The 12,566-nt window shown below is 42.7% G+C and overlaps 1 protein-coding gene across 1 annotated transcript in view; it reads left to right on the top strand.

Annotated features, from left to right (window-relative positions):
• The first annotated feature begins 448 nt into the window (after positions 1-448).
• Positions 449-12,566, top strand: part of COMMD8 (COMM domain containing 8) — a 48,520-nt gene continuing 36,402 nt past the window's right edge. Inside the window, exons 1-3 of the mRNA XM_068268265.1 lie at positions 449-552; positions 3,673-3,828; positions 8,748-8,900. Of these exons, the coding sequence (XP_068124366.1) occupies positions 487-552; positions 3,673-3,828; positions 8,748-8,900 (375 nt within the window). The 5' untranslated portion in view covers positions 449-486. The remainder of the gene's footprint in view (positions 553-3,672; positions 3,829-8,747; positions 8,901-12,566) is intronic.

Genomic DNA, 12,566 nt, shown 5'->3' with positions numbered 1-12,566 from the left:
ACACCACCTCTATTGCCCTATGCAAGTAGGCTACTTGGCACTTGTCTAGTTTAGGGGACGTCACAACGCTTCATTCATATTAAGGGTACATGCTGTAAAAATATTGATAAGTACAAAGAAGTTTTATGTACAATTTCACTTCCGGTGTTTCAGGGGCCACTGATCACAGCACAAGTCGAGCAGCATGTGTCATTTCGCATCTCATACTCTCTGCTGCAGTCACTCAGCAGGATGACATTCTAGCCATAGACGTCACTGCGCTGTAGGCAGCGAGCAGCCAGGTGAACAGCAGCATAATCAGCCGCCTGGCTTCAGCCTGTCTCTCTGGCAGCTCGAAAACCCCTTCCCAGGCTCGGATTCTGACAGCTGGCCGTGACGTCACAGTCTAGTCACGTGATCCGACATACTCCGCTCACCGCTGATTGGCTGCTGGGGTAGGAAGTGATGCTGGGCACTTGTCATGTGATCTTTAGAGCAGAAGTGAAGATGGAGAGCCCAGAGTTTGCTGGACTGGGGCTCCTAATAAAGCTTCCTTTAGAGAAATGTCCGCAGGTGAGTGGCAGGCTGCATGTGCCTTGCTGTTTCTGATGTACCGAATGAGTGGCCTCATTCGGTACTGCAGACAGACAAAGGCATTTGACTCATGGACCAGACGAAATACTAAGTAGAATTTTCATCTGATATATCTATATAGTAACATGATCTGTGCACGAATTCAGATAATTAAAGTGTACCTGAGTCGGGAATAGAAATAAATGATACATACCTGGAGCTTCCTCCAGGGGATGGAAAATAAATGATACATACCTGGAGCTTCCTCCAGGGGATGGAAAATAAATGATACATACCTGGAGCTTCCTCCAGGGGGATAGAAAAAAGTTATACATACCTGAGGCTTCCTCCAGGGGGATACAAAAAATACATACCTGGGGCTTCCTCCAGGGGGATAGAAAAAATGATACGTACCTGGGGCTTCCTCCAGGGGGATAGAAAAAAGTTATACGTACCTGGGGCTTCCTCCAGGGGGATAGAAAAAAGTTATACGTACCTGGGGCTTCCTCCAGGGGGATAGAAAAAAGTTATACATACATGGGGCTTCCTCCAGGGGGATAGAAAAAAAATACATACCTGGGGCTTCCTCCAGGGGATAGAAAATAAATTATACATACCTGGGGCTTCTTTCAGCGGGATAGAAAATAAATTATACATACTGGGGCTTCCTCCAGCCCCCTTCAGGCGGATCGCTCCCTTGCTGTCCTCTGCTATTCGGCCCGGCAATTCTTTCATTCGGCATCAGTCGGAGCATGCACAGTCAGGCTGTGCTTCACCCATTGCGTTCCCGGCCATGCCCCAAGTAGAACAATTACCGGGCCGAATAGCGGAGGATCCCCCCAGGCTTCAGTGTTCTCCCCAGGCTCTTTTAGCCGGGTGCTCCACCCGGCTAGATTTGATGACCACCCGGCTGTCATCGGCTCACTTCCTCACCTCCTCCTATGCTGTAAACACAGTTGCCCTGCATTTTCAACTTGCCCCACCCGGCTACTTTTTCATGACACCCGGCTACTATTTCATGCCACCCGGCTGGAAAAAAATTCTGGGGAGAACACTGGGCTTCTTTTAATAATCTGCTAATACTTTAGTAGAAAGAGGTTTTCTGGAAAGTATAGATTGTAAGTGGCAAAGGGCAGGGCTCTCTCACCCTTCTGTTTCTTGATATTTGCTATACATTTTGATTAACATGTTACATTTTCACTGTAATTACTATGTCTACCAATTCTGTACCAATGTCTATATTTTGTGTTATTATATACCCTATGTTTGTTTCTTACTCTGTACATCACCACTGAATATGATGGAATCTTATAAATTAATAATAAGTGTGTCCTCAGCATTCAGAACTAGTGAGTTTATGTCTCCATCTTCAGTCTATTGAGATAACCGATTTAAAGTGGAACTTGGCGCTAGTCTACTATAGGGGATTCAACATGGATCCCCCTAGACAAACAGCCGCTTCCAATTGTAAGAAGTGGGGAACACAGCAGGAGTCATTATCCTCGCCACAAACCGAAATGTAGTGAGTTTGCTGTGCTGTTTATTCATGGGGATGCCTGTTGGGGCCCCAAAAGTAGACTAGCGTCCAGAACTCTACCCAAAGCTTTTAGTTTTGAATAGGTTAGATCCTTTTTAGTCCTTTATTGCTAAAACTGCTGATGCTAATATGCAACTTGTCAGCCAGACAACTGTCATTTTTTTAATAAGAAAATAAAGATGGCCGCCTCCGAACTTCCTTTCCTGTGTCTGACTATGTCCGACATTGCCATTTTCCAGTTCAGCATCAATGTTGGATATAGTCTGACACAGGAAAACATGGCCATCACTAGGGGCGCTGTTGCTGGATCTAGTCCAGCATGGCGTCAACCCATTTAGATCAAAGTGTCGAACTAAGTCCAGGACTTTGATCACCAGTGGCCCCATGCTCCACTGCTGTGCCAAGTAAAAGAAATATTATGTGGGCGCATTTGGGCTTGCTACTATGGGCACTATTGATGGATGTAGTCCAAGCAGGGCGCCAGGCTATTTCGATCAAAGTTTCGGACAAAGTCTGACATTTTGATCCCATTTAGTACCATGCAGTATTGCATAATAGTTTCATTACACTGGCTTGGGGAGGGGGCAGAGCTATATCAAGGGAGCTGGCATTGGCACCGCCCCTTCAAATTTTTGATCATTTTAAGGTATAATGAATTTAAGTTAAATATGATGATTATATTGAATTTAACCTCTAATTTAGTAATGTCTTTAAGTGTATGACCACCTTAGTTGTTGTACTCCTTTCTATGGCCTTTTCATGTAGTTGGTTGAACTGTATACTTGTCAACAGGGCTGTGAAGTTGGTACACAAATCTTTAAACTCCGACTTCTCAGTTTATGAAACCACAGACTCCAGGTACCCAAAATTGCTCAGACTGCTCAACTCAGACTCCTACTCCACAGCCCTTGCAGGGCTTTGGAGAGTGTACAAAGATCATCCGACTCCAACTCCTCAGTTTATGAAACCACCGACTCCAGGCAACCCAACAATTGCTCCAACTCTGACTCCTCGACTCCAACTCCACAGCCTTGCTTGTCAGGCTGTTCAGCCTCTCATCTGCTGGCTATGAGCAACTTCCAGGCTGCAATTTCTTGCTGCTTAATGGCAGTAACCCTACGTGTAACACAGCGGTAAAAAGCAGTTGCTCTTTGATACCACTCAATATGGAAGCCGCCATCTCCATCGCCTGTACCAAGTGCTAGCAAGCACGTGACCGGTTCACAGGAGTGCAATGAATTCACTTTTTTTCAGACCCCCCACCTCCCCAAAGCTGTTGTTGCATTGTGGGAAATAATTTCATTTTCTAACTGCCAAGCAATCAGTTTCACCCTCTGTGCATAGAATTCTCAGTAACGCACATTCTGCAGAGATAACCAGAATATAAATCAGGAAAAGAAAAGATTTTACAATAGGCAAGCGTTGACTAATCTATAAATGAATTTTGAAGAAAAAAAAAAAAAAAAAAAAAAAAAAAAGCAATTTTATTCATTGTTTTTTTCACTACAGTTCCTATTTAAGAATACAACCAGTATCTCTCAATTTAGTGAGCGATTCATTGAGCTCTGTGTTTTACATTTCAGTTCTTTCACAAGGTTATTGATGGAATCTGTGGCCAGGCACATCCGCGATTTCAAGATTATAGCAGCGTCTGGAGTTTGTCAGAATGGCTGCAAGTGTTACAAGATACAGAATCATTTATTACTGCTACTGTTGGAAAAGATGAACCGGCTGAGAAGGTATAGTGTGGAGCGATTAGCCCCTCTTTCAAAAGCTTCTGCGTTATCCTCCCATGTGACACTTGAGGGCTCAGAAGTGGAATGCAAACACCACTTCAAGTCGTAAGCGTCCAGGTATAGACCTGCAGCACACTACAGCACACTGAGGGCTGATTCACACTACAAGAGCTTTTTAAGCGCTAGTGATGTGAAAAGCTCTTGCTAATGCAGTGCTATGGGGGATTTTTAGAAAATCGCATCTCCAGTATGAACACAAACATAGGATAACATTAGCAAGAGCTTTTAAATTCACAAAGTGCTTGGAAATGCTCTTGTAGTGTGAACGAGCCCTAAGGTGTTGTGTCGACAGCAAAAGAGGTGACAAGTTCTACATATACTGATAAGTATGATAAAGGCCCAAACCATGTCAGCTTCTTTGTTTGTTGTTTTCATCCCCTTTTCGGTCCTTACTTGATGCAGCAGAGATAACTTCCATTCTTTGATATGTCAGGGGTGTGGAGGTAGATCTGGGTGTTATCTGCATACAGATGATAGTTAAAACCCATGGAGGAGATAACCTTGCCAATGGAGGATGTGTATAGGGTGAACAGTAGGGGGCCAAGGATCGAGCCTTGGGGGACTCCCACCGAGAGGTGGTTGGGGTTGGACGAGGACTCATTGAAGGCGGTCGTGAAGGAGAGGTAGGATGAAAGCCAGGTCAGGGCGAGATCGTGAATAGTCAATCTACCCTGTTCAACCCTTAAGAGCTGATATGACTACTGGTATTGCTTAAAAGGAAGTAAATATGGCAGCCTCCATGTACTTCTCACGTCAGTTGTCCTTTAAACAAGACCTTACATATAGTTGCATAGTTATTCGGGATGAAAAAAGACATATGTCCATCGAGTTCAACCAGAAAACAAAGTACAACACCAGCCTGCTCGCTCACATATCCCTGTTGATCCAGAGGAAGGCGAAAAACTCTTACAAGGCATGGTCCAATTAAAAAAAATTCCTTCCTGACTCCAGATGGCAATCAGATAAAATCCCTGGATCAACACCACTGGGCATTACCTAGTAATTATAGCCATGGATGTCTGTCAACGCAAGGAAAGCATCTAAGCCCCCTTTAAATGCAGATATAGCATTTGCCATAACTACTTCCTGTGGCAATGCATTCCACATCTTAATCACTCTTATATAAAGAACCTTTTCCTAAAAAAAAAATGGCTAAAATGTTTTTCCTCCATGCGCAGATCATGTCTTCTAGTCCTTTTGTGAAGTCCTAGGGACAAAAAGCTCTTCTGTCAAGCCTTTATATTGCCCTCTGATGTATTTATACATGTTAATTGAATCCCCTCTAATGCTGGGCATACACAGCTCGTTTTGCTGCTCAATTCTCCCACTCAATCATTTCGTAGCTTGATTCCGCAGTCAATTCTCTTATCTTCCGCTCGTTTTTCTTATCTTTTTCCATTAACTAGTATCCGCTATCGAGTGGCGAAACGATCGGGCGGGAGATCGGACATGTCGGAAATTCTCTATCGAGCCATCTTAATGGCTCAAAAACGAGCTGTGTATGCCCAGCATGAGGCGTCTTTTCTCTAGACTAAGTAAACCTAGTTTATCTAACCTTTCTTGGTAAGTGAGACCTTCCATCCCACGTATCAGTTTTGTTGCTCGTCTCTGCACCTGCTCTAAAACTGCAATATCTTTCCTGTAATGTGGTGCCCAGAACTGAATTCCATATTCCAGATGTGCCCTTACTAGAGAGTTAAACTGGGGCAATAGTATACTAGCACCATGATCTGCAAACTTGGCTCTCCAGTTGTTAAGGAACTACATGTCCCACAATGCATTGCAGGAGTCTGACAACTACAGTCATGATTCATAAATGCAAATGCATTGTAGGACTTGTAGTTCCTTAACCGCTTGAGAGCCAAGTTTGCAGATCACTGTGCTAGCATCTCAAGTTTTTATTTCCGTTTTAATGCATCACAAAATGTTATTAGCTTTAGCTGCAGCGGCTTGGCATTGAATACGATTACTGTACAGCATTTCCAATATCCATATTAGCGTTCACTACCTCATAAAAGCTGAGCATGTTAGTCAAACAGGACCTGTCTTTAGTAAACCAATGCTGATAAATAAGATTATTTTCTACTATGAAGTCTTGTATACAGGGCAGTGGAGTCGGTCCAAAAATCCACTGACTCTGACTCCTCGGTTTAGGATTCCACCGACTCCGACTCCTCTAATTTGCATATTACAATTTTGTTGATTAAAAGTATGTAACATGAAATTCGTCTCTTAACTGCCAACGCTTAGGAATTTTACAAGACAACTCAGTGTTCTCCCCAGAATTGAACTGAAGTGAGAAGGATATGTAGACTACTATATTTATTCCCTTTAGACTAAAACTAGTCCTTGGTAAGAGTACTTGTAAAAGGTACAAACCGGAACAAAGAACATCTATCAGGCCCTAGGCAATGTAAGTGTGGGTACATGTAAGAATGATGTGCAGGTACTCTGCAGAGGAATGAGGAGATTCTTTCTCTATTACACATTCTTCATGCACAATCTGAACCAGGTTTATGGGTGACAGACAACACCTCTGTGTACATTGTGCACAACATTCTCAGTAGATTCCCTGCAGCTCTTTGGGGAGTGCATATGTAGAGTATAGTACTACTGTGTAACAAAGTAAACCTGAGACAGATGAAATTAAAGTTTTATACATACCTGGTACTTCCTCCAGCCGCCCTCAGGATAATCAGTCCCTCGTTGTCCTCCTCCACCACCTGGATCTTTTGCTATGAGTCCAGGTACTTGAGCCAGTCGGGCGTAGTGCGCATGCACACACTCCGCCGCCAGGAGCATACTACACCTGTGCAGCACTATTGCGCAGGTGCAGAATGCTCCTGGCTGTGGGAGCGGCATGCGGCCGGACAGCGCTGACTGGCTGAATTACCAGGACTCATAGCAGAAGATCCGGGTGGTGGAGGACAGCGAGGCACTGATTAGCCTGAAGGGGGCTGGAGGAAGCCCCAGGTATGTATAAAACTTTACTTTTCATCCATCTCAGGTACCCTTTAATTTGTAGTCACCAAACCAAATTTTAACAACATATCAAATTATTTGATTTCATCAGCAAAGGGAGTGCATACATTTGCATAAATCAGCATCAGTGCAGAATTATTTCCATCTCATTGACCATCTCTATTAGTGACACAGCTACACATCAGCTTTATTCTTACAGCATAGATGTTATTTGGTGTATATATAAGAGATTCCTGTGTACACATCATATATACAGTCACAATCAGATATGTATATATGTCCTTAAAAATACGGGGACTGCTTTATTGAAGCAGCACAAGTAACTAATTTTGATTGGTTTATTTCATTTTTGTGGACTAAGCACAGCTATTACTGTATATATACTGTATATATACATTATTTTGAATGACTATTATCTGAGAAATAGAACATTTTATCATATTTTCTATTTTAATTAGTTACAAATTCATTAGGAGTCGGAGTCGGTGCATTTTTTCGACTCCAGGCACTCAAAATTGCCCGACTCCACGACTCCGACTCCACAGCCCTGCTTGTATAGTATCTCTTAGTAACCCCTCAAATAGTTTGCACACAACTGATGTTAAGCTTGCAGGTCTATAATTTCCCAGATTTTTTTTCCCTGATTAAATAATGGGAAAACGTACGTCAATCTACTGGAACTTTGCCAGTTAAGAGAGTCACAAAAGATAAGATAAAGGGGTTTATCGATAACTGAACTTAATTCCATTAGGACCGAAAGATTTATGCCATCCGGGCAAGGTGCCTTGTCTATTATTTAGTCTTCTCTTCACTTCTTCCTGCGCAAAGTACTGTATTTAATATTACAATTGGAAGATTGAGACTCTTCTGCATCTGTAATTTGCAACAGTGGTGTTTCCCTTGTGAAAACAGAAGCAAGAAAAGCATTTAATAACTCTGCCTTATCTTGGTCATCCACCATTGAGTTCCCACCCTCATCCTTTAGGAGTCCAATACAGTCAACCTTTCTTTTTTTTAGAGTTGATGTACTTGTAAAACTTCTTTGGGTTAGATTTGACATCCCTAGCGATTAGATTTTCATCTTCAATCTTTGCCAGCCTAATTTATTTTTTACAACTTTTATTGCACTCCTTATAATTGCTTAATGCAGCCACGGTCCCCTCCTGTTTTAGGACCTTATAGTTATTCTTTTTCCACTTCATTTCATCTCTAACCTTTCTATTCATCCATAGAGGCCTTTTTTATTCCTAGATGTTTTGTTTCCATATGGGATATATTTACTGCAATATTGAGAATAATTTTAAAAGCTTGCCCTTTCCCTTCAGTGTCCTTCCCTTGTAGTACATTATCCCGTTTCACCAAACGTTGATTGAACTTTGCTTTTCTAAAATTCATAGTTTTAGTGGTCCCGCTGCCCCACGGCCTATCAGTCACCAGATCAAACATTATTATGTTGTGATCACTATTTCCCAAATGTTCTTGCACCTGCACATTTGATACATTATCTGGTCTATTTAAAATGCTCAAATCCAGTAACTCACTCCCTCTAGTTGGTACAGTTACCATTTGAGTCAGGTAACTGTCCTGTAGTATTGCCAGAAATCTGCTGCTTTTACCAGAATGGGTAGCCTCAATACTCAAGTCAATGTCTGGAAAGTTGAAGTCACCCGTAACTATGACGTCATTTTTACTTGCAACTTTTTCAATCTGCTGTAGTAATTGCAGTTCTGCAGCTTCATGAATATGTGGTGGCCTGTAGCATACCCCAGTAAGCAATTGGCTTAATCTGTCTTTTCCCCCAACTGCATTGTCATCAGGTTGTTTTTTTGTTTTTGTTCTGTTTTCTGTTTTTACACATTTTTGTCTTCCTTTTCTCGAAGTCGGGCATTCAACTGAATGGACTGAATCAGGAATATCAAGAGACCATTCTGAAGTGTGTGAGGAGTAGAAGGCCTGAAATAAAAGCAGCTCTTGTGCAGAAAGTGTGCTCAATGTCATCAGCTTACTTACAAGACTTTGATTGGCAACTTAAGGTATGATCTCTTATCTATCATCGAACTTGCATATGTTTCACTTCATGTTTTATAAAGTGCAAGTTTAGAGATTTAAGTTCAGAGTTATGTCTGTACCATTGTCAGCTATCTAGCTAGCTTACTTTATTTCTGTACATATACTTTGTGTTTTCTCTGGGAGAATTCCGTCAGTGTACTTTTAGTTGTTTGACGGCATCGGTTTTCTTAGTGATATATGAACCACGTCACCATATTATATTTCTGTGGCTCCACCCCATTTCACATCATTTAACTGATTGAACGTTTCCAGCTGCACGCCGGCAGAATGACCTGGCAGATTTTTATTAGATCGACAGTGCAGGTGATCTACTTGTACCATATGTGTAATGAAACGTATCTGCATGCTTCAAGCCAACACAGTAAAGTGCTGAGAATAAAGATGTTTGTTGCACAGTGAAACTTCAATACTCTACACTGCACGTTTACTTCAACCTGCAATGTTTGTGAAGTTTTCAGATCTGCCAGATATCTGCCAGATTAATCAGCTAGTATGCAGCCAACATAAGCGTAATGCTCGGCATACACATTTATTTTTGGGACTGATTTGATCGCTTTGTTTTTGATTGTTACAGGTTTATCTATGTGATCTAAAGCCTCGGACACACATGGGGCATGCCGCCCAGCACAAATCGGGACTCGATCCTTTGGGCCACAATGCACGGCCTACACTACACTGTTACTATGTAGGGGATGGACGCAGGAGTTAAACCACAGGGTGTGAGTAGGGAGAGCAAGGCTCTCGGCCAGTGCTCCGTCAAATCTATCCACCGCACTGATCGCTGGTTAATGGTAACCATACAGCTAGCGATGATGGGCAGATTCGAACAAGAGACAAATCAGATTCGATTAGAGAGAGATTTGTCTCTTGGTCGAATCTGCCCATCATCGCTAGGATGTATGATTACCTTTAGTCAGCGATCAGCATGGTGAATCGATTTGGCAGTGCGCTGGCCAAGAACAATGCTCTCCCTACTCACGCCTGTCGGCTGTCCATACACCGCATGTCAATTCCTGATCAATATAATGCTGAAATTGATCCGGAATCGGTCTTGTCACCGAATCAGCTGCCTCGTGGGCCCGACTCTGTCCCCCTAATGTTCAATGTGGACCCCCCCCGATGCCCAGTACACTATACATTACCTGTCTGTGCCCTCCACAGGCTTCGTCCTCTGTCCTAACACGCGACCCACGTGATAGGCGACGTTACTCTTGCAACCACGTGGGATTTCATGGTGTTTGTTGCTAGTCCCAATATTGCTCCCCGTTACCGCCTTGCACCCAATCAACCACATTGACCCAACCTCTTGTAGCATGTCTCATCGACATGCTCTGCCCGAAATTGGTTGCGTTGTTGATCAGGCATGCACTAGACAGCACCGATTTTTATCCAATATGATAATTATTGCATCGAATGGTCAATCTGCCACCAAGTCGATAGGTATATGGACACCTTTAGGCATCAGGATACCCTGTGCACACACTAGATTGTCGGCAGGGGTGGCCCTTATCGGCAGCCTTTGGCCGAGTTTTATCTAGCATTTGTTCGAGGCTTTACATGTTGAAAAACCAAGAGGTGTGTGGGTGGGAGAGGAGCGGCAGCGGATTCATTACTTGATAGTTTTCTGTTATAATCAATCACGATTGAGTGTGCAGCGCGTGTAGGAATAGAGCACTATGCAGTTGATTTCTGATTAGCTTTGCATATCGAGTAATAATTAACCAGTGCATGCTTAGCCCAAAACTGTGTACAGGCATTAGATAATGGGCCCTCTGTGTCTGTTAAGGCGCGTACACACGCCGTATTTTTACAAACGACGCGTCCGTCAGACCCTCCCATGGGGCGGACCTTCTGCCGACAGTAGCACGTGAGTACAAGCTGTATCCGCTCGGCGAATCAGTCAAAAACAGTCTTATCAGTCTGCCGACAGCCTGTACACACGTGCTACTTTCAGCAGAACGACCGCCCCGCCCCTGTGTGCACGTGCCTTTAGCACTGGGGTTGAGCAGCAATCCTATCTCTGCTCAAGTATTACCTATTCTGTAGGTGTGACCTTGCTCCGCAGAATAACTTTTCTATGAAGGTACCCATACACTTATAGATTTGCAGCAGATTCGACCATCAGATAGATTCCTGTCAGATGCCTGTCAAGTGGAATCTGCCAGGAATCTATCTGATGTGTGCCACACACAAGGAACAGATTTCCAAAATATATCAGAATGAAATTATTGAAAACTGATAGAAATGCAGTGTTGCGTGCACCATTCGATCCAATGCAACGCTAAGGGTCATCAATCTGCTGCCAGCAGCCGATCGACCTAGATTTTCTTTCTGTACCGATCGAGCAAATTGGTCAGAAATCGATTGAGCAATCGATCATGCTTCCTGCTGCATCGATTTCTAGCAGATTCAATCAGATCGGTCGAATCGGCCATGTATCCATGGTAGAAATCGACCTTTTTTTGCTTGAGTACTATTTTTATATACGGTGTTAGATCAAGGTTTGTATGCCTGATAGTCATGTTCACTCAACTTTTTCAATCCATGTTTCTAAAAGTTTATGCTTTCCTGTGAACACCTACCAATTTAGTTCCAAGTCTAAACATTTCCATACATGTGGAGGCAGTATTAAATAGAATCTGTACTGTGAAAATCTTAGATAAATAAAAGTACCAGCCTGTTTGTTGTCTTCTCCTAGCCCCCTCTGTGACATTTTCGCTGCTCCTGCTGCTTTCTTTGGGGTTAAAATCACTGCTTTATTCCTTGTTTTTGTAAACAATGAAGGTGGCCGCCAAACAGGAAATACATCATCAAAGCAGGTGCTTGTTTTCAGAGGCTCCTCTCAAAAGTGACTTCACTGCTATAATATTTCTTCCACTTGTTGCCTTGGCTGCTTGCCTGGGCTTTGAACTGATCTTTCTGCACTCACAGCTGTTCACAAGGTCACAGACAGGCTGGCTGTGAGCAGAGACGCTGGCTGTGACTCACAGCACACGCACAGAGCCTGCAGGGGGCTTGGGGGAGGTGTGCAGAACTTCTCCCTATCACAGCACATTCCACTCTGGGGTAACATGGCTTGACAAAGGAAAGATTATTAGCTATACTACAGAGACAGTGCAACTAGAAAAGGCTGCAGTAAGCCAGACCACATTAGAACAGGTATAGTAACTTATAGGATAGAAGAAATAAGGCTGAACATTTTGTTAGTCTCTTTAAAAGGAATCTGAAGTGAAAATAAAGTTATGATATAATGAATTGCATGTGTAGTACAGCTAAGAAATAGAACATTATTAGCACAGGTATGAGTCTCATATTGTTTCCAGTACAGGAAAAGTTAAGAAACTTCAGTTGTTATCTATGCAAAAGAGCTTCTCTGATTTCTCCGACCAAGCTTGGTTGGCTACAGTGCTGTTTTCTGAAGCACTTATCTAAACCTGTCTCTCACTGTTTCTTGTTTAAGATTTTACTGCAGAGCAGCTAATGACCCTTTGAACTTTTCTGCTCAGTTTCATAGTTTAAAATTAGAGAATGATGCAATGTTATTAAAAAAAAAAAAAGCTATATAACTGAAAATAATAAAAATATGAGACACTTTTCTATGCTACTAATGTTCTATGAATTATCCATTG

This window comes from Hyperolius riggenbachi, chromosome 1 (genome assembly GCF_040937935.1).
Source record: "Hyperolius riggenbachi isolate aHypRig1 chromosome 1, aHypRig1.pri, whole genome shotgun sequence".
Classification (NCBI taxonomy): domain Eukaryota; kingdom Metazoa; phylum Chordata; class Amphibia; order Anura; family Hyperoliidae; genus Hyperolius; species Hyperolius riggenbachi.
This window is presented reverse-complemented; position numbering and strand designations above follow the sequence as displayed.